Source organism: Centruroides vittatus, unplaced genomic scaffold, assembly GCF_030686945.1.
Source record: "Centruroides vittatus isolate TY-2023 unplaced genomic scaffold, ASM3068694v2 contig_352, whole genome shotgun sequence".
In the NCBI taxonomy this organism is placed as follows: Eukaryota; Metazoa; Arthropoda; class Arachnida; order Scorpiones; family Buthidae; genus Centruroides; species Centruroides vittatus.
In genome coordinates, this window is record NW_027122175.1 from 913,579 (window position 1) to 928,228 (window position 14,650).

The window sequence follows — 14,650 nt, forward strand, 5'->3', positions numbered from 1 at the left end:
CTCGCATTTTTATGCATTCTAATAAATTATATGTAAAATAAACTTTCTCATAGGTGTTAATGTCTGTTTAATAATAATAATAATAATAATAGGTTAGTGACATTACGTAATTCTATTAATAGTATCATATACGTTTTTGAGGGGAATAACATTTTGGTATGTCGTGTTGGGTCATGGGTGTGCCGCAAGTAGAAAACGGTTTCGGAACACTGAACTAAGCTTTAGAGCTGTAGTGCGAAAATTGTGGGATACGCCGCAAAGATTGGCTCAAAAACGCCAAGAGAGGGCGCGAAATTGTTTCTATTTACAAAACTAAATGCATTAATTTATTATACATTTCTTAGGCTTTTAGCAACGAGGTTGATTAGTCGACAACTGGAGTTTTACTACGGTAATAGTCTAGTAGGGTGACTCTTGTCCGTTTAATGAAGTTAGAGAATGCCACAAAAATGATTTTGGTACTAAAAAAGTGTCGGCAGTTACAAGCCAATGGTAACCCTCTGTATACATAGTGTCAGCTAGGTGCTTCTTATGTATCTTATACTTTTGGCACAGGAAGATGGCATGATGAGTATTTTCAATGTCTAGAGTACAGTCACAATGCCGTCTCCCCTTTGGAGGAATCAGTGTAGATACCCCTTGAAGTTTCCGTGGTCTGTGACGATCTGGGTGGTATGGAAATCTGGAGAATAGTAGTCCGTGGACCTCCTGGCTATAAGATTCGGTATGAAGTTATGTGTGGTCCTACGTGTTGTTTCACTGTTCCACCTTTCTTGCCATTGCTGAAGATTTATGGATAGTAAGATGGCCATCGCTGAACCCTTATGGGTTCGACTACGCCCAGCCCACCAGTGGCCAAGCGGTCTTCGTACTCTAAACACTGGGAGTTCGGTCGTGGGTTCGCGCCTTGTTTGGCAAGAGCTTGGCCACATGGAGTTTTCCTGGCTTTCTCCACGTCTGTGACGCCTAAATAGGGGCCAGTTTCCCTTAAAAGACCTCCCGGAAAGCATCCCCCTAGGCAGATCGCTCAAATGTTGCGTTGCCATAACCTAACTTAACAATCGACCACGCCAACAATGAAGCGGACGATAATAAGTGACGGGACCCGACATATCTGGACAAATTACTCCCGAAAAATCCTGGGTTATTCGATCACCCGTTCGGATTTAATACCGGGTTCCTCGGAGCAGTAGGATGAATCCTTAACTGCTCGGCCATCCGACCGTTATTCTAAATATTGTGAGTTCCATATCCAAACCGTAAAATTCGCTTTTACGCAATTTAATTTTTAGATTAATTTACATATTTATTTTCTTGTTTTTAAACAATGCACTTACTTGTTAGTGTAAGATAAAGCAATACAAAAAAATAAGTAAAACGGCGAAGCCATTCTTAGGACGAGACTATGTCTCGGAGAGCGCGAGCAACTCATGCGTAAATCTCGCACTCGTGCCTGTTTGGAGAAACAGTCTCAGCATTTCGTATTTTATTTTGACCCGGTTCTCGGTCTCCTGACCACCTACAAGTCTGGTTTATTTTATGTGCACATGATTTGGGCACCAAATACTCTGTGCCAAATTGCAACTCCTGACATGTACTCCTTTATACTTCTAAGGTATGCAGCCGTTGACAGTAACGGAATTTTAGAGACGAGACGTAGTCTCGTCAACAATATTTCTTTTAAAAGCACATTATTAAAATATCTTCCTTAATAGGGCTCTGCGCAATAAATAACTGCGCGTTAATACTATATTATACTCTTTAATTTTAATATCACGCTACTTGTCTAAAATTTAATAAGCATTAATTAAAAACATATAAACATTTTCATTACTACATCATATTGAACATTAATAAAACATCTCTGCTTCGGGCATAGGCACATAAGTGTTTTCTTTTCCTCCAATAACGGTCATAACTGCACCATTTTTACCATCTTCAAGAAGTTGTATTATTGCTTCTGCTAAAGCACTGGGTCTAAAAATATAAAATAAAACATTAATATGGATTATACATTTAACATCATTAGAAGTCTTTAAGAAATAAAATTTTGTCGCTTTGTTTTTGTTAAGTTACGGCAACGCGACACTTGGGTGATGCCTTCTGGGAGGTCTTTTTAAGGGTGATTGGCCTCTTTTCAAGCATTATAGACCCGGAAAAGCCTCGGAAAATTCCATGCGACCAGCCCGTCCTGGTGAAGGGCGAACCCACGACTGAACTATCACTGTTTAGGAAATGGAACCACTTGGCCACTGGTGGGTCCTAGATTTTGTCGCATTTACATTATTTTAAAATCTGGAGTCTCAGCTCTTAAGGCCCACCAGCATCCGAGTGGATAAAATCACTGAACACTGGTTGTGGGTTCGTGGTTCGTCAATGGGTTAGTCACGTGGAGTTTTCCAGGTTTTCTTCACGTTTGTAACACCTAAGTAGGGACTAGTTCCCATAAAAGTTTTCCCGGTTGGCACTCCCCTTGGTAAATCGCCTATGTTGCCGTAACAAAATAAATAAATCAAACCTAGCTCCAAATATTCTGCTTCAATCACGAGACATTTTTAAAGCCAGTGACAAAAAATAAAATAATTTTGTAACATTAGCTGTACCTCGCATTTTAAATTTGGCAATATATCTCTCAAACTCATTAAAAATATTTATTGTTATAATACTTCTGTGTGGGAATACTCTTTGAGTCGTATAATTATAAATATAATGCTTAAGGGCCGGATGACCGAACGGCTAAGATGGCATATTAACGCTCTGGGGGATCCGGAATCAAATCCGAACGGATCGAAATACCACAAAGTTTTTAGGAGTGGTCCGTCCAGATATGTCAGGTCTCGTCCCTTATTAGCCGGCTGCCCCATTGTGGTCCTAGCCGAATCCATAATGGAGTTGATAAAAAGGACCCTCTTAGTGCCCTGAGTTTAAAAAAATTTTTTTAAATGTGAATTTATGGTGAGTTATCACCATAAAATTATAAGTTATTATAAATTACGGTACTCCTCTTATAAACTTCTACTCTAAAACATACTTAGAGATTTGATTTTGGTGAATATAATTGCAATTTTTTGGACAATGCTTCTTTTTTTTAAACTGTTTCCGCCCTATGGGCACTAAGAGGGCTTCTTATAGCAAGCCCATTATGGGTTCGGCCAGGCCCACCATAGGGCGGCCGGGTGGTAAGGGACGGGGACCGACATATTCAGACGGACTACCCCCGAAAAATTCCTGGGGATTTTTCGACCCGTCCGGATTCGATCCCGGGTCCCTCAGGGCGGCAGGCTGCTAACCTTGCCCGCTCGGCCATCCGGCCGCTAGGCAATTTTTGCCTTGTGGGAATTACGAGAGCTTCATTTTTAATACCAATGGTGGGTTCGGCCAGGCCTACAACAAGGCAACCGCAAGGAAAAGGACCACGAAAATTTCTTTTGGTTGCTTGCCCGGATTCAATCAAAGATCCCGAGACTAGGGTTATCGATTTATAAATACTTACTTATATATTACAGGGGTGAGGAATTGAATTCATAATGAGATGTTATTATAGATCAGTATGAGTTTTATATAATTTGAACAAAATATTACACTTCATAAATAATAGTTACGTACAGTAAAACCTGTGTAAACCCGATCCGACGGCACCGAAATTTTTTCCAGTTTGGTAGGTTTCCGTTTTGAACAGGTTTTTTTCAATACCGAAAATCGCTGCTTCCCGGAGAATTTTTCTCGTTTCGGTAAGTATTCATTTTATTAATATTCCGTTTTGAACAGGTTTTACTGCATATATTAAACAAGGATGCATTGAAGTGAAAATGAATTAAAGAATACTTACTCTAACATAATTAGACTTTTTCTAATTTTATCATACTCTTCTACAAATGGGGTGTCGTCGGTAGTCAGCCAAAACAAATCGGTGTTGATGCCAGAAGGACACACAGCAGTGAATTTAATCCCACTTTTTTGATAATGGAGTTCATGCTGCAATGTAAAATTATTATTATAATCTTTAACGTTTTATGATAATCAAGAATAATAATTGCAAAATATATATTATTTTGATATGCGCCTTGTTTAAAATGAGTAAAATAAATTTGGGTAGGAGATATCCCATTTCCTTGCACATGGCCCTCATCCCTGACCGCACGGATGCACTGTTGTGGTCCTGGCCGAACCCGCAACGGGCTTGCTAAATTAAAGGTCCTGTTGATACGTTGGATTGGATTGGTTGTATAAAGCAACGCAACACTTTGCTTTAAATTAAAGAATTCTAAGCAATTCTTTATAGTGAGCCCGTGTCTGTTTATGCTTTCTTTCAGTCTTTTTCCACCTTAAAGAAACACTTTATAATTTTTGGCTTTCCACCTTGTGGGCACTAAACGGACTTTTATTCTAAACTCCTATATCGCATTCCGTTTTTATCACTCTGGTCTGAGTAGTAAGAAACGGAACCCAAAGCATCTGAGATTTACCGCTCATGAAAAATTTTTAGCTCACCGGGATATGATCTCGATCCCTAGAGCATTAGCTTGACGTCTTAACTGCTCGAATAAAACCACTAAAGACTGGTCGTGGGTTTTGCTCCTCACCAACGAGCTGGCAACGAGGAATTTTTCGTTTTCTTGGTGTTTGTAACACCTAAATAGGAGCCAGTTTTTCGTAGAAAGTCCTCCTAGGGAATGTTTTCCAGATATCCCTCGGGAGGACTTTCTACCCTGTCGGCAGATCGCCCACGTGTTGTATTGCCGTATACAAACAAACTTAACCGCTCAGTCATCCTGTTGCCTTATGGGTAGCTGCTTTTACATTTCTATTAAGCATTGTTTCAGTTCTACATTTTCAATACTTACTCCAAAACTCCTTGTAAGACTAATAACACCACCTTTAGTTGCTGCGTAAACGGGCGAGAACGGAAAAGGTAATAGCCCTTTTTAGAAAAATAACATAAATATATAAATTAGTCAAAAAATTTATTCATTAGACTAAAAAATAAATAAATAATTACCTGCTATAGAAGCAACATTAACAACAGAACCTCCACTTCCTCCATTATGTTTTCCCATATATTTATACGCAATAAAGCAGCCATTTATAACTCCATTCTAAATGTTTTACGAATTATCAATGATAAAAATGTAAAAATATAATTAATATATTATTAGTAAAATATTCATACAAACCAAGTTAACGTCCACGACTTTTCCTACCCCAATTCCTGCATTATTTATCAAAATATTCACGTTTCCAAACGTCTCTTTTGTTTTCTGGTAAGTGGCTACAGTTAAAACGTGTAAAACGAAAGTTAATATTAATACATTTTTACAATTATTTATTGTGTTTTAATTGCTCAATATCTAATTTTTCTGAAATTAAATTTGAAATGTATCATAAAAACTAATTTAAAATTTCTTTCAAATACAAACCTTCAAACTCTTCGAATGACGAGACGTCGCATTTCACAAAAATACAACTTGTTTTTCCGAAAACTTTTTGCAATTCATCCACCGTTTTGTTTCCAATTTCACTGTTTACATCCGAACAACAAACCTACATTGAAAGAATGCGTGTGAAATATTGTGAGATATTGTATTTCTGTACTTAGTGTTCATCACATAAAGTGATAAAAAAAAATGCATGCAAAAAAACAGTATAGAATGGTAAAAAATGCAATAATTATAGGTACTTTCTGGTTTTCGTTTGGAGATTACTGATTTGTTTTTTGATAGGTCGCTTCTTACAATGCAATATTGTAGCTTTTTGTTACAACCCTACGTCACTGGTGATCTCACCAGTGGGATATAATTTCGGAGTGTTATTGCAGAAGGAAAAATAATTATTTTAACTTAAAATTAATCAAAACGATTCTAAAAGGGTTGCGTACCGTGTGCCTACCTGCGACAGCATCCCCGCGGCTATCACCATCTCTCATATTAATTTCTCTTTCAGGACGGATAGCCGATCGCTAAAGATGGCAGCCTACCACTTTAGGGAACCGGAAACGAATTCAGACAGGTCAAACACCACTGGAATTTTTCTGAGGGTGGTTCGTCCTGGATATGTCATGTTCTCACTACCCGGTCAAAACGGTGATGGATATCATTAAACAGGATCCTTTAATTCCAACAGGGTGGAAAAAGACGAAAATTAAAATCAAGATTATGTATGTTTTGATAAGCATGAACATGTATATCCTTTTTTTTTAATGATTTCATGAAACAGATGGAAATTTGCTCGTGTTCTGTTTAGTATAAATGGGAAATATTTAACAGAATCGTTAACCTTCGATTTTTGAACATGACAGATTGATTGATAAATGGAAGAACCAGTATTGTAAGTACTAGCCACAATTAAGCCCATTACTGAGAGATCCGTTCGCAATGGGCCAGCATGTCCCGACCCGTACTGCCGTTATAAATTATCTAAATTTGGACCGGGTTTGTAAACTGATCCACCAGTATTTTAGCAACGTAGTGTTGTTTATTTTAGTTTCCATCTAAACAAAGTTTTTGAACATTAGAAATGTGGGATAGTAGGATTGATGGAATAAGGCAATGCGACACAATGGTCTTCGGAATTGATAGGCACGGGGCAACGCAACACAATCTTTCAGGGAGGTACTCCCGTTGACATGAACGATCCATTAAAGCAGGGATGGGCAACCTGCGGCCCGCATTCATATATTTTGCGGCCCGCGACGCATAAAATGTGAATAAATATATCAATTTCCCAGCTTAAGGAAGTATGCAACAAAATTCAAACGTTATTTTTACAACTTACGTATGTGAATAGTTTTTCCCGCACTGAATTTAGTAAAAATTAAAACAAGAAACCGGCTAACAGACACATCGAAACTAATTTAAAACTAGCAGTGACAAATATTTAACCAAATATTTCCAATATATTACGTTTACATCAGTTCCAGAAGCTAAATTAAATATATCTATGCTAATATATAATTATATACGAATAAATAATTTTGATTTACCAACATTTTTTTCTCTTTCTCTTGTATGCGGCCCGCATCATTTCAAAAGTCTTAAAATGCGGTCCTTACATAGAAAAAGGTTGCCCATCCCTGCATTAAAGAGAGTGCCTCCCAGGAGGCTTTCTAAGGGAACTCAGTCGGTATTTAGGTGTTAGACACGTGAAGAAAAACCCAGGAAACTCCACGTGGCCAGTCCTTTGGTCAGACACGAACCCGTGACCAACTGCTAGTTTTCAGAGGTTTTGTCTATTCGGCCACTGGCAGGCAAAAATGTATATGGAAAACACACAAAAAACAATAAAATTTCAGATTATATTCTATATATTGAAATGTAATTTGATTTGCAAACCGATAAATCCATAGACTTGTAATCTCAAAAGTGTAATCACCTACTTATCTTTAACTTAATAGTCTAGAATAATTTAATACTGTGTTTTAATTTTAAACACATTATTATACTTGTTATACGAAATTATTGGATTTCCTCTCACCATCTTTCTTTTACTAATTTTTAACAGAATCCAATATAGCATTTTTATTCATACAAAAAATGGAAACTTTAATTTCTTCGTAACTGGTTCTTCAAAACACATTGTAAATATTCACTGGAAATGTTTGCGAATTAGAATTTCGCATACGTTTCCAAGTCTACTAATTTTTAATAGAAACGCGATTATTATAAATAATTTATCAAATGTCGTTTATAACCTTATTGTTTGTTTTTACTGGACTCGCTATAAATCACCCATCACGTAAATGTATCTAAGGATCTTCTCGATAGTATGTTGAATATGGAGCGAGTCAGAGAGCCACAAGTTATTCATGCCTGGCATAAGGGTTACTTTGGGGTCGTTTAATAACTCAATTCGTGGCATTACTTCCACGTCATTTAGAGTAACGGTTCTACACAGTATGGTCCGTGGACCAGCGACGGACCGTGAGCGCTTGATAAGTAATCCGCGGCTTAATCTAATAATTCTTCTAAGTCGAAATTATTTGTTGTTTAACCAGAGGAAAGATTATTTTTATGTAATGTTTATTCATTCTACTTTACATGTACATCAAATAATAATGCGCGCACAGTATTCTTTCGTAGTATTTTACTAGTTCAATGTCCGACATGCTTATCCAATCAGTCTACTCTGAGTAAAAAACGTCAGAGTAAACAAAGCGCATAAAATCTATATTTTTAATACTTGGAAAATTGTTCTCTCGGTTCAAAATGTATGTATTAAAAAACGAAAAAACGATTTACAATAATGGAATGTTTGGCATATCAGAATTAGGAGGAAATATTCGTAGTAGAAAGACTAAACTTTTTAAGATAAATTGCAATCTTAGATTCGTACATTTCATTGAGTAATTTACATCATCTTTCATTCAAAAATTATCAAAATATCGATTGCGGCTTTCAAAAATTGCATTTCTCTGTCTGGTAAAATAGAGCAAGTTAAATTACAGATAATACATAAAGAAAAAAAAAAGTTATGTTCAGAATTTTATCATTTATAAATGTTGACTCTTATCTTAAAAACAAACGTAATTTTTATTTATCACTGTTTCGAAACTTGCTAATTCATTTAAATTCGCATTGCAACACAATGGAGTGAGTAACTACTTTGTTGTTAGTCTACAAAATATTTGTTATCCAAGAAAGTTTCAGACATTTCTTATTCTGTTTATCTTCTAGTTTACAGACATTAATTTTAATGGAAAATTATGAGAATGTGAACCACAATAAAGAAATACAACCAACTCCACATTACAGACAATTGAAACAATTCACGTTGCTTCTCGTAGACTTTTGACACCCTTAAGTTTATAAATTATTCAGGAGGGGAAATGGATGAAAATTGGAAGTTCGTGCCAAAAATCAAACACATCAGGTGCCATTATATTTCGAAATTGAAAAAATGGACTTTTTTTAAACTATATGCTTCAATTATTTTTCTATTGGCTCAGGAATGAAAACATTATTGTGTCGAAAAGAGGGTATGTGCACGATGAGAAAGTTTCATTTATCTAGAGCAGAGGCAGTTTCGTGAAGTGTAAACAGGAAATATTTATAAGAGATTTCTTTCTACATTATTAATTTAAGAGATAACTTTTGTTTTATATAAAAGTTTTTAGTGTATAACAACACTCAGTGTTCGAAGTGTAATTATATTCTATAGGAGAAAAATGAATGATTTCTTACAGAATGTGGATTTTCTAAGAAATTTATGAAAAATTAGTGATAAAATATTTATAAAAACTTAACGAGTTTTTAAAATATTTCTCGTTTTATTAAATTATATAAAAACTAACGAATGCTTATTACTTATCACATAAAATCAACATGGTACGGTCATGTAGTGTTTTATAGCTGTGAAAATGTAAAAATATTCCTTGCGTTAATTTAAAAAAAAAAAACTAATCAAATTTAGAATTGAATAGCTTTACGTCAGAAAATCATATTTGGCATTTAGGTTACCGAGTAGCATCAAAAATTGAAAATTATTTAACATTATTTGAAACATATTTGAAAAAAGTTACCTTACAGCCTTTTTTGAGTAATGCTTCACAAGTAGCTTTTCCTATTCCCTGAGCACCTCCAGTAACTAAAGCTACTCCTTGTTTCATATCCATGTCGCCTTGACCCTCCAGCTAAAGTTCATTTAACTACAGATGCCAAGTCTTGTTTATTTATAGATAATTTCGTAATATCAACGTCGGTTGTAATTGGCCATAGATTAAAAAATGTATATTTGTAACGTGTATGTGTATAATCATCGTCTATGATATGACTAGTTTCGAAATGTATTCCTATTAAAAGCATTTAGAAAATAAAGTCAATAATCTGTTAAATATTTTATACTGAATTTAGCAATTTATTTGAAAAATTACAAAATTTTATATTATAATTTTCAAATACATAAACTTAAGGATTTCCACCATTATTCACTTCCTCTGCCGGCTTTCTAGAAAAATAAATAAAATTATTAGTACTTGTAAATTTTTCGGTAATTTTTATCACGAGATGGTACGAAGTTCTTTTTCGTAAATTGATATTTTCATTCGTTTGTCTTATTTGAGAAAAGTTAAACATTTAAAAGACTCCTGAATTATTTTATCTAAAATATTCAGTTCATCATTCAATGTAAGAAGAAATTGTCTTGCATACAACAAACTGCAGACAAGCGATTGACCTATCCTTCTGGTAGTAGGTGAATAACTTTCCAGGAATTTTTGGGGGATCTGTCCCTCACCACACGGCTGCCCCCACTTGTGGGTCAGGCCAAAATCACAACGAACATGACTTAAAAATGGTCCTCAGTGCCTACAGGGTGAACAATCAATCCTCTAGAACTGCATGATGCAAGTTAATATTTGCGATATGATAAGCTTGTTTAAGATATACGAACAGTTCCTATGCCGTTCTTATGAGAAAAGATTTCAGAAATTATAGTTTAAATAAGACTTAAATATCTCGAATAATAAATTCATTCAAGTATAATGAGCGTATGGTTATTTTCAATGTTTTTGCTTCCTGGAACGAAATTGAGAAACGATCTTAAATTCAAATTAATCATTTTGACTGGATCTCGAGCTAAAAGTCTTGAGATGCAATTTTTAAAATTGCAACTTCCAAAATGTTTACAAAAATATTCAAATAATTTTTATAACTATTCAATCCAACATATAAATATATAAATCTATAACCTATCAAATTTTAGTATTCTATTGAATTTGAAGGTTAGAGAACGAATTTAGATATTACTTTTTGAAGTTTTCAATGAGCAGTAAAAATTTTAAATAAAAAATTGGAATAATTTTTATCAGTGTCCTATCTAATACAATGTTTAACAATTTTAGTTCTTTCATTGTAAGAAGAAACTAAAAATAAGGTTTTAGTTAATGAATTAAAACGGTACAATAAGTTTATTGCAGCGTATTTATTTACCGACATATCTAAATGAAAAGAATTTGATACTGAAGATTCACAATGCAGTTAACTGTATACTGAATGAATATGCTATGTAGAGATAATTCCAACTACTCGATAAGAGAATCTTTAAAAGAAAAGAACCAAATTTTTGGATATGGCGCGCCAAAGCACATGAGAAACAAAACTTTGAAACAAAATAGCCTATATCTTGAAACATTAGTCCTGTATTTCATTTTTTAAAATTTTTATTTTCGCTTATATTATATAGAGATGTTTACAACTGAAACGAATGCCAATGGTTTCTAATAAAGAAAATATATTATTATTACGTATTTTCACGCAAGATGCAGGATAATGTCTGTGTTTTAGGTTTCAACCTCATCTCACGAAAATAATTGTTAGTGTATTATAGAACCCACAATACTAACGATCTCATTTCAATAAAAATGTGTGTTTTTCTGATAGATAACAGGAATAAAAAAGGAATTCTTACTCTTCTCTAACGAAGACTGGTTGTTGTACAGCTATGCGATGTTCTTGCTTATGATGTTCTTCTCCCACGTATCGACGATGAGTCTGAGGATAATGTTCATCCATAGGAGATTCCTCAAAACATTCTTGAAAAATTAAAAAAAAAAAAAAATCAACACGATTGATAAATTTTCACTAAAAATATGGCTTAAAATATATACCTCTAATTTGTTTTTGACAATATTTTCTTGCTGCCATTTGCAAACATCTCCGGCAAACGTAATGAACAAGAAATGCCTGCAATAAAGAAATTATTATTTATACGATACGTATAAAATCGTTCTGATAAATAAAATTCTTACATTCAAAAATACAAATAAAAGACAGCATCTAGAAAAGAAAACAGCAAGGAGTATCGGTGCGGGATTGTCATCTACAGAGTTATTTTCCAAGAAAGCCTGAAAATATGTGTAAATAGTTATGCTTTTACATTGTCAACTTGTTATAAAAGTTCTTACTTACTCCTAAACGTAGGGTAAAATAAATCGAAGCTAGAACATCAGTCAAAATCATCATTAGCGTGACAGGTATCCATTGTGAAAGCATTACTTTAGAATAAATCTAAATAAAATAATATAACTTTACAAACTGAACATATAAGTTTTAATAAGTGAATTAATCATTTTAATTTTACAATTCATATAAATAAAATTACCATGTTTCCAATTAGTAGCATTACGGACGATATCAACCAAAAACTATGTAAAACAGTAGAGAAGATTATCAAACTGTATACACCTAAAACAAAACATGAGTAATCTAATTTGCATTTTTTTCTCTATGTTTTAAGTCTTATTTTAAGTACTAAAATTACCTTTTCTTTCTGGTATATTTCTGAAATGATCAATAAATTCATTATGTTCGTATGTATAATTTCTTCTTTGCATCCATTCTCGATCTTCGACGTAAATTTTGTTAAATAAAACCAAAATCCAAATATTCCAACTCAAACCTCCGATGGCCTCCAGCTAAGTACGAGGTATATTATCGATATTTTTAATTTATAATTTTTTAATATATAAATTACTTTAAGATAATTATAACTTACAATACCAAAAATTCCGGCAATGTTAGCACTATAGTATAAAGTGCAGAACATTTTTGCGAATTTCTGAAGTAATTGATCTCTTCCACCCTTTTCGGACTCCTCAAGAGTATTTGCATATTTTTTTAGTGACATCACTGATATTAAAATAATTAAATATATTTTATAAATATAATTTCTTACTATAAAATGATTATTATTACTTTATTCTAAGCTTTGAAATGGACTCAGAAAATTTAAGGCAAATTTATTTAAGAATTTTTTAAAAACTAAAAAAAATATTCTGCTACTTTTCTTCAAGTATAATTTACTTTGTGAATAAAATTAGCTTATAACTTATTTAATATAATTTTAAATACTTCTGAATTTAATAAATTATGAAGCTGAACAAATGCAAAATATTCGGAAAACATCATATTTAATTTCAGAATATAGTATATTCTGAATTTTTTTACGACCTAATCGCTCGCTGGAAGACAATGAAGCGAGATGTCATATATCCAGAAATTCAGTGCTATAAACAAAGGGATTTTACGTTCATTTAGTCCCGAACAGAGGCTTCGTTCAGAAAGAAGCAGAACATTTAATTTCTCATAATAAAAAGTATGACGGCCGGATGGCCAAGCGGTTATTGTATTAGTCCAGGCATGTCAAACACGCGGCCCGCCAATACATGGGTTGCGGCCCGCCGAGACTTTTTAAAAATTTTTAAATATCAAGCTTTGGCCCTTGAAGTGGAAAGTTTGAACTTTTTTGAACTGTACGATTCCCGCCCTTTTTGTGTTTGTTCGTTTCGTATTTCGTCCAACCAATTCAAATTGGTCGACGCTACGAAAGACGGTTGGATAACGGCCGCGGCTTTGAATCTACGAATGATGATTGGCCGTCGTGGAAGACTGCTATGCGCTGATCGGTCCATCAGCGATTGCTACAATCCATATAAAAGGAAAGGTTTTGGCGCCAAAGTCAAGTTTTTGCTGGAACTTGAAGGTGGACGTTTGTGTGCTCTACCGTAAGGTGTTTCCTCTACTATTGCCGTGACGAGTAACAGGAAGATTGTTCCGAGTAACTGTATCCGAAGTATACGTCGCAAGGTGTCTTTTCGACGGATCTAGGAATAGTGACTTTTGGAACTTTGACTGTGTGAATCTACTTTGTAAACGTCGTAATTTTTGTGATTTGTAAATCTCGTAAACCTTGTAAGTTCATGTAACGTCAAATAGTTGTCATAAACGTTTTGTTTAATTTGAAAAGAGGTATTTCAAATTTGACTAACTTCAAGAACAATGAGTAAGAAAAGGTCAATTGAAGAGGAACATCGTAATTTTCAAGAAAAATGGGAATTGCAATATTTTGGTGTCCAAAACAAGAATAAAATATTATGCTTGATACGTATAAACTCTCAGTTCCTAAGGAATATAATCTTAAAAGGCACTATGACAGAAATCATAAAAGAAACTATGACCGTTGCAAAACTTCGTAAAGATAAATTGTCGGAATTGAAATCACTTCTTCAAAAACAACAAAGTGTATTCACTAAATCTGTTGAAGACAATACAGTTGCTGTAAAAGTTAGTTATATATTATCACATTTAATCGCGAGCAGATCGAAACTATTTACCGAAGGGGAATTTATTAGTGAATGCTTAATTAAAGCGGCGAAAGTATTATGTCCAGCACAAAAAAAAAATTTAAAGTGTAAGTTTAAGTCAAAATACTGTAGCTAGCAAAGTTGATGAAATAGCCGATAATTTGAGAAATCAGCATAATTCAACAATATCAACATTTCAAGCCTACTCTATTGCAATTGATGAAAGTACAGTACAAATATTCGAAATATCGCTCAGCTGGCCGTTTTTAGTCGCGGATGCGATGTTAATTTAAAAATAAGTGAAGAACTTTTGAAAATCATTCCTATGCATAATACAAACACTGGAGCTGATATTTTTGATGCACTTATGGAAGTTTTGAAGAAGTATAAGTTACCATTGGAAAAGTTGGTTTGTCTCGCAACTGATGGTGCACCTACCCCATGACCGGTATTACTAAAGGAGTTGTTGCAAGATTAAAAGAAACATGCAAACAGCATGGTAATAATAATTTTGAACATTTTCATTGTATTATTCACCAGCAAGTACTGTGCTCCAAAGTTTTAAATATCGACATG

At 34.0% G+C, this 14,650-nt stretch overlaps 2 protein-coding genes across 3 annotated transcripts; both read right to left on the reverse strand.

Annotated features, from left to right (window-relative positions):
- Positions 1-1,779: 1,779 nt before the first annotated feature.
- Positions 1,780-9,645, reverse strand: LOC136974664 (15-hydroxyprostaglandin dehydrogenase [NAD(+)]-like). Its single transcript, XM_067269605.1, has 7 exons — positions 9,515-9,645; positions 5,418-5,541; positions 5,175-5,269; positions 5,000-5,096; positions 4,845-4,921; positions 3,830-3,975; positions 1,780-1,977 (listed from the first exon to the last, which is right to left on the reverse strand). The coding sequence occupies exons 1-7, from the start codon at positions 9,605-9,607 to the stop codon at positions 1,851-1,853; spliced, it is 759 nt and encodes a 252-aa protein (XP_067125706.1). The 5' UTR covers positions 9,608-9,645; the 3' UTR covers positions 1,780-1,850.
- A 175-nt stretch (positions 9,646-9,820) lies between these two features.
- LOC136974678 (uncharacterized) lies at positions 9,821-12,603 on the reverse strand. 2 transcript variants are annotated; one of them, XM_067269621.1, is made up of 8 exons: positions 12,492-12,603; positions 12,253-12,406; positions 12,094-12,176; positions 11,901-11,999; positions 11,741-11,836; positions 11,600-11,675; positions 11,401-11,524; positions 9,821-9,939 (listed from the first exon to the last, which is right to left on the reverse strand). In XM_067269621.1, exons 1-8 carry the CDS (start codon positions 12,600-12,602, stop codon positions 9,900-9,902), a joined length of 783 nt encoding a protein of 260 aa, XP_067125722.1. In that variant the 5' UTR covers position 12,603; the 3' UTR covers positions 9,821-9,899. The 2 variants fall into 2 exon arrangements, with proteins under 2 accessions (XP_067125722.1, XP_067125723.1); XM_067269622.1 differs by having other exon boundaries at positions 12,487-12,603.
- Positions 12,604-14,650: the final 2,047 nt, after the last annotated feature.

Excerpts from the sequence above, each read along its gene's own strand:
- LOC136974664 (XM_067269605.1), bottom strand. The coding sequence starts at position 9,607 with ATGGATATGAAACAAGGAGTAGCTTTAGTTACTGGAGGTGCTCAGGGA. Across the intron at positions 5,270-5,417 it reads GTCATTCGAAGAGTTTGAAG|CCACTTACCAGAAAACAAAA; the intron begins GTTTGTATTTGA and ends TTTTAACTGTAG. Across the intron at positions 1,978-3,829 it reads AAAAGTCTAATTATGTTAGA|ACCCAGTGCTTTAGCAGAAG; the intron begins GTAAGTATTCTT and ends TTATATTTTTAG.
- LOC136974678 (XM_067269621.1), bottom strand. The coding sequence starts at position 12,602 with ATGCAAATACTCTTGAGGAGTCCGAAAAGGGTGGAAGAGATCAATTAC. Across the intron at positions 12,407-12,491 it reads TAACATTGCCGGAATTTTTG|CTGGAGGCCATCGGAGGTTT; the intron begins GTATTGTAAGTT and ends CCTCGTACTTAG. Across the intron at positions 9,940-11,400 it reads CCAGTCTTCGTTAGAGAAGA|AAAGCCGGCAGAGGAAGTGA; the intron begins GTAAGAATTCCT and ends TTATTTTTCTAG.